The sequence below is a fragment of the Rhynchophorus ferrugineus genome, unplaced genomic scaffold (genome assembly GCF_030347505.1).
Source record: "Rhynchophorus ferrugineus isolate W39M unplaced genomic scaffold, kcgeb_rfMv2 rfM3, whole genome shotgun sequence".
Lineage (NCBI taxonomy): Eukaryota > Metazoa > Arthropoda > Insecta > Coleoptera > Curculionidae > Rhynchophorus > Rhynchophorus ferrugineus.
In genome coordinates this window covers 19,552,843-19,564,317 of record NW_027472582.1, presented here as the reverse complement: position 1 = coordinate 19,564,317, position 11,475 = coordinate 19,552,843, and the positions used below count along the sequence as shown (strand labels likewise).

General features: G+C 31.2%; 1 protein-coding gene across 1 annotated transcript in view; it reads right to left on the bottom strand.

Annotated features, from left to right (window-relative positions):
- Nucleotides 1-10,165: 10,165 nt before the first annotated feature.
- Nucleotides 10,166-11,475, bottom strand: part of LOC143194055 (polyamine-transporting ATPase 13A3) — a 36,515-nt gene continuing 35,205 nt past the window's right edge. The window contains exon 17 of the mRNA XM_076400611.1: nucleotides 10,166-11,244. Coding sequence (XP_076256726.1) covers nucleotides 10,214-11,244 — 1,031 coding nt within the window. The 3' untranslated portion in view covers nucleotides 10,166-10,213. The remainder of the gene's footprint in view (nucleotides 11,245-11,475) is intronic.

Genomic DNA, 11,475 nt, shown 5'->3' with positions numbered 1-11,475 from the left:
TGATGATGATACAATGTTAAACAATACAGTGTCTTTTCGGCCACTGTATAGGAAATGAAACAGCGACAGAAATCGTTCATTTTACCTATCGATTATTTTTTAAATTGATAGCTGACAAAGCGATAGAATTCAATCTTCTATAATGTGTTGTTAAACGATTAGGCGATTTTCAAGGTGACATGGAAGATATTATTACACTGCTGGAAGATATTTGCCAATATTAACACAGAAAAATAGATGTTCTAACATCCATAAAAACATATTTCTATAAAATTATTAGTATTAATATAAAAAAATTATTATTAGCGGAAAAACTTGAATTTGATGTCGTTCCACTACGAGAAAGAATTCATGTTTTAATGTCTAAAAGAGATCAATTACAGAGGGAAAGTATATCTTTAAAATGTAAATGTGCAAGATGAAGACAGTGGGCCAATCAGTTGGTAGAGACAGCAAACAGAGAAACAAGTCTAGAAGACTGTAAGAAACTTCAAACAGACACGCAAACTTTGACCAAAAAAATTATTGTAGAACAAGGAAATAATATTAAGCTTAGTAATAGTAATAGTATTTTGAGACAGAATAATCTCAAGCTTCAAGAACAGTTGAAATAATGTAATACTCCAAGCTGAAATCGGAATAAAGGAATTAGATCTTTAAAAGAAAAAGTGGCAGCAATTCAAAATTAATTGGCACAATTAACAGAGAATTTCGCGCAACCGATATAAAATAACAATAAATTAACAGAAGAAAATCGAGTATTTATCAAAGGCAATACCGGAAAAGAAGTAACTACAACTGAGTTAAGAAATAACTTGACGCACATGTCGAAAATTGCAAATAAATTTAGAAAAGAGTATAAAGGTCAAGTTAAGAAAGCTGATAATATGAAACGGAACGAGCAGATTCAGAAGGGACCTTTAGAAATTGCAAAGGAATACTTTAAAAGAGGTTACAAAAACACTGTATGATCAGCGATTCAGCATAGCCTACAAATAGCAGTGAAAGCATTAGTAGTGGAATATGATTTTAATAGTTTTGCGAGAACTATATATTAAGATACATTAAACGAGGATAATGTACCTGATGTCACAGAATCTTTGAAGACAAAGTCGAACAATCTTTGAAGCAATTAAACAGAACCAAGTCCAACCATTGAACAAGTCCCAGATATAATTGTGTGATTCATTTTTTTTAAATAAAGCAGGTTTATAAAGAGGCTGTCTGAAGCCTTTTTTCTGGAGTGCACAGAGGAAGGTTATCAACAGCAGTCATATATATGAGAGCAATTGTTACATCATTATTACGATGGCCACCCACTGTAAATATACGGAAAAATGTGAACATAAAAACATTTCATAGGTCGATTAGACTTTATCTGAGAATGAAGTTGCATTCAATTTTTTACGTAAAATTGCTCTCCCAGACTCAGAACATCAATATAATTTTGATTAAATATTCAGGGGAACTAGTTGATTAGAAGCTTCTGATAAGCGATAGTTATAGCGATGTTTATTTAGTGGTAGAATAAATAACTTGTACAAAACTAAGCATCACTACATAGTATAAAACAACAAAGTCGCCTTTTCTGTCCCTATATCCCTATGTGCGCTTAAATCTTTAAAACTATGCAACGGATTTTGATGCGTTTTTTTTAAATAGATAGTGATTCAAGAGGAAGGTTTATATATATAATACATGCATAATATATTAAGGCAACATTGCTAATTTTAGAGGTTTCTAACGTGATGTCGTAAATTAACCTATTTTTTAGGCTTATTTAGCAATTAGCAAAAACGCTGCCTAACCCTACGAGTTAGATCAAATTAATGTACTACAGTATTGTACACCATAAAAAGGTCTACAAAAAAGTCCGCGATGGTATATGTTTATCTTTTAGGGATAATCCACATTAACCATTTTTATTGTTTACTTTTTACATGAGAAAATGGCTTATTTACGAAGCTATTTTAAGCAATACGGCATTAATCCTTATCGAATTAAGTACCTTAAATACAGTGTGCAATTAATATAGATCATATGGTTCCTTACAGCATGTAAATTAAACAAATATTTTCGGAGATATTACAAATTTAAAATTTGCGTTTAAAAATGTGTAATGTAATAAAAATTGTATGAATTTAGATATTCCAAAGATAGCAAGAAATCTTCATAGTAAGTATCGGGGAAGAGGAATTGTTTTACTCCAAATTTAATGCGTGCAGGCCAAGGGCAGTAATGAATGAACCAAAAATACTGGATCGATTTTAATCATGTTTTCATTGAGTGACATAGGCATATATATTTTATGCCCGTACAAAGTCGGAGCGGGCCGCTATGTTTTTATATACGACGTTCATATTTTTTCTGTAGTGTATTTAATTTAGTATCAGCATTGCACCCGTGCGAAGCCGGGGCGGGTCGCTAGTTCAATTATATAATAAAATTACTGACATCGAAATTTAAATATAGAAAAAGACAAGGAAAAAAATAAATATTATAAATAGAATTAAAAATAGAAATAGATATAGATTTTAGGGTTATAAATATAAATGTGTATATATACTTGTTTAGGCTGTGAAACTATTATTATTATATCTTTACTGTCTTTCTTACTCATTGTTCTAGTGCGATTTTCATTAATTCAATTATATGTTCTTTCTTGAAATGTTTAATTAAATTGCTCGTACCATTATTATATTATATTTCATACGGCCTTAGGCGCCATTGTAATAGATATATTAACGATATATTAAGAAAGAATATTCAATGTAAATGTCAAACAATAAATAAATTGTTATTTGTATGACTTTTTATCGTAAAATTTGTTCTGAGCGTATGCAGAACTTCAAACGAGTCACTTAACCGTAATATCGAGTTAAAAATCGATTCTTGATCGACTTCGGGAATTAAAGGTCGATTCCCAAAAATCGATTATTTTACGAAAATTCGATTCTCGACTAGAATCGCAATCCCTACACCTCAGCCAAAATGTTTAGAGTCAAACAACAGGTAGTTGTTGTACTCATAACCTATATTTAATAATGGCGAATAAAATTTAATGAATTAGTATATAATGACTTATCATACAATCAAACTACACATATATCAATAACCATGAATGGTACTATAACACCAGATAGTAATAATGTTAAGTATACTGGGATGAATCTTGATGTTAAACATGAAGTAATTATTGCAGGGTCGTTTAAGTTAGAACATATTCAAAGTTTATTTGTATATGCGTCATCGAAATTTGTGAGGTCAAAAGTTCGTAATGTTGCCGCATCAACTCTGAGTTTTAACTCAGTTTGGCTTTAACATACAACAAAATTCTAATCTGAATAAAATAATTGAACAAAAACGTTATCAAACATATTTAGTTTATTTTAACATTATACTTACTATACTATACTATAAAACTACAATTAACAGCACAGGTATAATACTTTGTATGTGAAGAGTTGATTTATTATATTTACATTAAACTCTTTTCCACACCACTCATGAGGTAGAGTTCTAGACGCGTTTTTTATGTAGTGGTATTCTCCTGAAGGCCTAGTCCACCTAATTAACAGTTTATCCTTATACAGTGGTATATCAAGGTAATGTATTTTATTTTCATTCGAGAGCATATTTAACTTTTTACGTTTAGTTCCTGTTTCCTTCGATGGTGTGTTTACTTTTCAAGTCATCTTGATTTCACTGTACTTAGCTTATACTTCTGCTTAGTGCATTTACTATATCTACAAAACAGTATTCATATTCTTCTTATACATTCTAACCTAATGCAACCTAAGCAATTACAAAATCTGAACAATTACAATCAAATAAAAACACAAACAAATCTTTCAGTCCTTACAATACCATTTTCTACAGTTATATTCTATTAATCATGTGCATACCTTTAGTTGTTTCCACTCTCGTCACTCTGTCTCAGGAATTTCTAACATTGTACGGCATTATCATATATCCTGAAAGTTTCCTTTAGTCACTTAACCACTTTCCAAGTCACTGTCCAAGTTAATCACTAAACTATTAATTTCCAAACTACCTAAAACATGTTCATGATTCCACCATTTATCAATTACTTCCTCTGTATGTCTTATTGAGTTGATCTAAATCGGAGATGTTACGGTCGACAATGCTTCCTTTCACATATCCAAACAATTCTTGATGGAATGAATACTTTTTTCCACCAGTGTCCTATGATATGGTGCGTTGTCCATAATAATAATTGATGGTTCCTCCAGATTTTTTAACAATTGATTTTTAAACCATAACAAAAACATGTTATAGTTCATTTCTCCATGGTAGTCGCTCTTGGATTTGGAGGAAAACACTAATTCTGGAGCATGAATAAAACTATTCTTATTACCTGCATGAATAACAATATATCTGAAATTAATTATTAATAAATATTACGACCAACAAAACCTAATCAAATGCTAGAGTAACTTTTATCTTTTTCCATCAATTTTTCTTGTTATTACTCTTTTTTTATTACTGTCTTGCCATGAGTGCCACAATGAATCATTTTAAAACATCTAAGTTTCATCATTCATCACCCACTTCGTCTGTAGACATGTTTTCTTGGTTGAATCTAACGTATTGTTGTTCATTTTGTAAGCGATGTTATTCACAGATGTTAAAAGGGGGCCTCCATTATCTTGTTCTTTTTCGAAATAATTCATTAAAGCCGCATTCAGTTTGTGACCCTGAATATCTATTGCGTTCGGCATTTTCAAACAAAGTGATATGATATATTACGGAGTGATTTAAAATTTATCAAAATAATCAAAGCGCTAAAATAACGTTTGCTGGTTTGTATCCTGTAATAATTATGACTAATATTTCGAATAATTTTGCGTACGTTTGACAACCGGACGACATTGACAGGCTAATTCGGTTTCACGTTGGAAATCATCAGACAGCATTATGTCTCTTTTTAATTAGAATAAAATGAGAAGGAAAATATTGTGTAATTCTAAAACGAATTTACATATTGCGGCCGGCAATACATTAAACACCTTGACGATGCATATACAAAAAAACTTTGAATAGATTATATATCCAAGCATCTATACATTAATAGTAGATTAAGAACTCAACGTCATTTTAATAATCTATTTTCCCTAAGAATATAATCATACTTTTATGATTAAATTATAGAAAAAGATCTGAAAAATGATTTCGATTTGGATTTTTTGGAAATTAGTCAATTATAATCCGAATAATTTGAATATTCAGGTTATTTGGAAGACGATAATAATTATTTCGCTGAAAATGATGTTCATCTAGCAATGACGTAATCATTGGAAGAGCAGACAATAAGAAATGAGTTATAAATTCAAAAGTTGGGGAAAATTATATTGAAAAATAAAATTATATAGTTTTGTATATTTCCTAACTGTAATTATGTTTTTCATTTTAGCGTAATTGTAAATGGTTATAATTGGATTCGAAATTTACCTTTGACCATTGCCTCCGTATTTAGTCATCATACAACAAATATATGCATGAAATGTTGTAATAAATCCGGAGACAGAACTTACTTAACATATTTCATTTTTAAGCAACTTTATCTGTTGTATATACAATCATTTCATGCGTATTTTGTGGGGCGTAACGCTGACGAAATGCTAATACATCCTCGCTTTACCAGTGATAGATTATTTATGGACAAAATGTTTTTGTCGACAACAGAACGACGCAAGCGGTGATAAAGGTTTGTGGTTTTTACAAATATTTTGTCGATAAAATACGTTTACTATGAATGGTCCGGTAAATAATATTAATGGATATCGCGTGAAAATAACTGTAGTTGGGTGGATGCAAATGAAGGCCGTCTTAAAAATATATGTTTTGTCAATATTGTTCGGAATCATGTTGGGGTATTACTCTATATGTTGATCCAAAAATAATTATTACTGGTGCGTTAATTGAAATATTAGTAATATGTTTCCAAAGTGGGATTTTCGATAAAAACAAAGATACGTTATTGTTTGTTTTGTGACTTAATACATTGTCAACATTTATAATATTATTTAGGAAAATTGCAGGCAGCATTGGAGTTGTGGTTAAGAGGTTAGACCAGTTAAGAGGTTGCCTGCCAAAAATTTTATAGTATAGGAGCTAGCAACGTAGAGAAAAAATAATTTCAGGTAAACTAATTTTTTAACATATCAACTCTTTCACTATCTCGGTCAGCACCCGACCCATCTGGCTAGCGGCAGGGGTTGCGTGTACTAGTGCGCGTCGTACCTGTACTTTCAGTATGGCTATAATTTTAATATGATATTATTTAAATATCAAAATATGTAAGAAAAGTACGTAAAATAAAAAATAATGTTAGAATTAGACTACATTACAAAGGTAGGAAGTAAAATAAAATATACATAATTTAAAATCAGAACGTTAGATCTTTTATTTCAAAAGCTTTGATCGGTAGACACGGTTTACAAAAAAATATAGTTTTCTCATTCTATAATAGTATCACAAAAAACGGTTGCATCTTGATAATAATAATCATTATTATCATCGCTTTCATTATCATACTTATTGGTAGCATCGTCTTGGGAACTATAATTATTCTCCTGATAATTGTTCTCCAACAATCCAAACAACGATTGGTTCAACCAGCAGCAAGTGGCGATAGAGAAGTTGGATGTTTTAAGTGAACGTTTTTCATAGGAAGAAACTATCAATAATAGTGAGGTCACATTAAAAAATAAACAAACATGTGACTTTACACTGACGCCATCTTGAAAATTACCCGTTACAGCTGTCGCTGTTCACCGCACTTGAACACGCCATCTTTGAACATATCTATTCTATTTTCTGCACTTAATCAGTGAGCCTTATTACTTAACAATAGCATTATTGTCTGGTAAATTAATTTTAAATATTTCGATACTTAAATAATATCATAAAAATTACAGCCATAATGAAATAATTTTTTTTATAAATAAAAAGTAGCGCCTGGCACATTATAAATAATCATAAAAGTGTCCGGCAATGAATTAAATATTTTTGTTAAGCCTATCAAATGTCATTAAAAAAAATCATTCTTAATTAATTTTTACATGTATAGGTACGATGCGCATTTGTGTGATGACCGAGAGAGTGAAAGAGATGATATGTCAAAAAATCAGTTTACCTGAAATTCGCTCTCAAAAACGTTGCTAGCTCTTAGACTATTATTTATTCTCTAACTTGGAAACTCGCTCTAGAAATATATGGCTGTAATTTCTTATAGAATTATTATACTTTTTAAACGTTAGTACTCAAATAATAAATAGTTTTATTTTGTGTATGTGCGTGTTTTTATTGAAATTTGTATTTTCATAAGGAAACACTATTGGAAATGTTAAAACTAATCAGTGGCTTGATATGCATTATGGAGATTCTATACCAAACCACCATTGCAGCTCTTCAATTTGTATTGTTTGAAGCGCTGAATTTAAATGCGACGAGATAAACTGTATAATGCCATATATTCAAATAATGCAAATTTTTTTTTAAATTAATTGAATCTTATATTAAATATATTTAGTACAATCCTAATTTATACTTAATATCCAAATATATAAATTAATTTTTTCTTTTTAATATTTTATTATCTCCTTTTTATCAACGAGGGTTTATCTGGACTGGACCAACAGTTTAACGTGAGCTCCGAACCACGGTCCTCAGCATTAAGCCTGGGATCATTTTCTTTGTCCGATTTTGCACTCTAGCCTAAGGACAATTACACATGTTAAACAATCACAAACATAAATTTACGACCATGCCCCAGCAGAATTCGAGGAGTATCCTGTCGCCCTTACCACTGCGCCAACCAAGAGGCTATTAATTAATTTATTATTATTGTTCAGTTGTATTTGAATCAATATGCAAGAAGTATGAATGTGGGATAAATACATCAGTATGAATTTCTCAAATCAAATCATAAATAATCATTAATAAAATCAACCATAAAATCAAATTAAACTACTTAATATTGAACACTTATACACTATACAAGTTCATGTGATTTGGTTTTCTTCAATCTTCTGATCTCTTGCGTGTTGTCTAGTAGTTGTATTGCTTCTACGTTGTTGTGATGATAGGTAAAATTGTTTCATGTTTTAAGGTGAAATCTCCAATTATCCATTTGATTTCAAAGTCACTCTGTAATAATGAATCATACGTTGCTGAATCATCTGAAGTATACGTTGATTTAATGGCTTAGAGCAATCCCATATTTGGTCTCTAGAAGTCCAAACAAGTTTTATAACGGACTAATAAATCAATGTCTTTGATGTTACTTTAAATCTTTCGGATTGGGGGTATCGATAAATCAGTACCAGTACGATTCTTTGATTTTGTGTTTGATTTGGTCTGCTATACGATTCCAACAATTAAATAATTAATAGTTCCGTGGTAACAGTTTACTCATTTTGTGGATCAGTCCCAAATACCATACGGCCAAACCGTCTTCTTTTTCTCTACTTTGTCGGTTGCTGAGTGTTGATTTCGAAATCCAAACTGCAACTGTAGTACTTTCATAAGTGGTTTAACATGTTTTAAAAGCAGTTTTTCAAATATTTTGGATATCGCTAGTGGCTGTGAGATGGGTTTGTAAGTTTTCGACTTGTTCTACCAGTTTGTCAGACTTTTTAAGCATAATAATGGCAATAATTTTCTATAATCCAGCTGAAATATAAAGATAGCAGGAGATGCAAAGATAATTTGTATGCTTTTTATGTTCGTGTTTGTCACTATCATTCCATATAGCAACAACGCTAAATATCTCGGAATGAATCTCGATGCAAAACTTCTCTGGAAGGAACATAAAAAGAAGAAAAGAAAAGAAGCGGAATTGAAATATAGGAAAATGTACTGGCTAATTGGAAGAAAAGCACAATTATCAGTACATAATAAATTACTATTATATAAGCAAATATTGAAACCTATATGGACATACGGAGTTCAATTATGGGGATGTTCTGCAAAGAGTAACATAAACAAAATACAACTTTTTCAGAATAAAGTCCTGAGAGGTATTGTGGGTGCACCCAAATACTATAGGACTGATACCTACATCGAGACCTTCAGATACCCACAGTCAGTCAAGAAATTAAGAGAATTGCAAGAGGGCATGAGGAAAGACTCCATTCTCATACAAATATTGAAATATTACAACTTTTAGATACCACCAGAATAGGACACAGACTCAAAAGAATCAAACCATCCGATCGTGTGTAGTGAGGTGCATATATTAAAAAATTCAGCCGTGATATGTATAGAAATTATTCCACCAGAGACTGAGTTAGGGCCGATGGGCCCTCTTAGTTATATACCTAGATTTAAGTCAGCATAAAGACAAATTGTAGGTTAGACGGAAACGACTAGTAACAAGGTATTAATTAAATAATAAAAAAAATGTTCGTGTTTGTAGACTGAGTAAAATAATAGTCATCCAAATCATGTCAGTTACCAGAGTGGGGATGGTATATTGTGTTCTAATTCATCAGTTAATAGACTTAATTCCAAAGGCCGTAGTTACAAACGGTTGATATAACGCAACGTAAAAAGGAATAATAAAAACATTAAACAGCAATATTTTATATCAAAACTACTTTTAAATAAATCTGAATCTTTTGTCAATACCTCTCTTTACTCAATCAATTACTTTTTTTTGTTTGAAAAACACTCTGTATATTAAGTATATTTATATTTTAGATACGATACATATTAAGTAATGCATGATTATGAAATATTTAAAATAAGTGATTTATCTCTTTGTTTACTAAATTTAGTTTTATATGAATTCATTCATCAAATATATTTAATTAAATAAATCGTGAATATTTGGAAGCATCCAGTCAACAGCATAAATATTGTTATAGAGCCTAGAGGAACAAAACTCAATGGACTAGTTCTAGGTGGTATCGTAGACAGTCTCTCTTAATTAGAAATTGATCAATTAAATAGTAGATATATATATTATAAACATTGTCATAGTTTTTGAAGAGGATAAGAATCTAACACTTGCTTGTAGATAATTTACTATTGTTATTATAATTATGGCAACACTATGCTACTATACTTTGTATATATTTTGTTATAAATGAAATAATACTCTGGCTCTACTTTAAAATAATAAAGAAAAATGCAATAGTAACCTATAATTCAACATAATTTTATTAATAACTTTTATTAGTATACATCATAATTTAACGTTAATTAAATCTGGCTCGGAATTGATAAAGCTACCATTCTCGTTGCCGTCATATTGAATAATGGTATCACCGTTATAGGCCTTGACCTCGCCATACACTTTCATCCAGAAATCTTCTGCTTTGATTCCCTTCATCACCTCCAAGTACTTCTTTTGCGATTTGGAAAACTTTTTTATTATTGGATAGATATATTTGGCCAACAAAGTTTCGACAAGGAAAAACTCCATAACGTGACAAGCGATGTAATTTATGGCCGCTATCCAAAGTACCATGAGTCTACCGTCGTAGTTTGGCGGTACCTTCAGCTCGAGTAAATCAATAATAAACTGATGAGGATATATTGTTATATAAACACAAACGGCCGTCATCAAAGCGAGAGAAAACACGAAAATCTTATTGCTGAAAATAGATTTTCTGTATGGTTTACTTTCGGAGAAGATGATAGCCATTATAATATACTGAAAAGTAGATACGCAAAATACTGCATAGTTTTCGTACGATCGAGCAAATAACGTGACCGTATTTTCAGCTGCTACATACACAAAAGGCGTGAACCAATTGAAATTCTGAATAAAATAAATCGCGAATGTTTGAAAGAATCCAGTCAACAGCATAAATATAGTTATAGAGCATAGAGGAACAAAACTCAATAGACTAGTTCTGGGTGGTGTTGTTGACAATTTATCGTAAGCTTTCGTCCTTCCAAAAGAGAGAGCGAAGTGAAGAATCAGTGGCACGTCGATGAAGAGAAACTGGAGAGAGCTTAAGTTAGTATCTATGTCGTACAAAATAATGACTGAGGTAAATTCGGCTAGACTGTAGCAAAGCATCATTTTGAAGACCCCGAAAGAAGTGACTAAAGCTGCTCGACCTTCTTTGATTACTTTGGGAGTACAGGATATGTTTGGTTCTTTGGAGGTAAATGGTGAGGCTACGCTGCTTTCGGCTTCCGAGAGTGAAATTCCCACATGGGCTGCTTTAAGGGCTCCACAATCATTGGCACCATCACCACACATCGCTAAAAGATATAAGACAGTTTAGAAAAACCTTATTTATTTAAAAATTAGTGATATTAGGTGTTTGTGTATATTATAATCATTTTTATACTTCAACAACGCAGTTATAGTGAAAAAGTGGCACCGTATATATTAATTAAAATATTTTGTATTCATCTATTTTCGTACTTTTGGAGAATTTCGAACGTGTGGTGAACATAATTAGAATGAGATTATCATAGCAAGGCCCACTT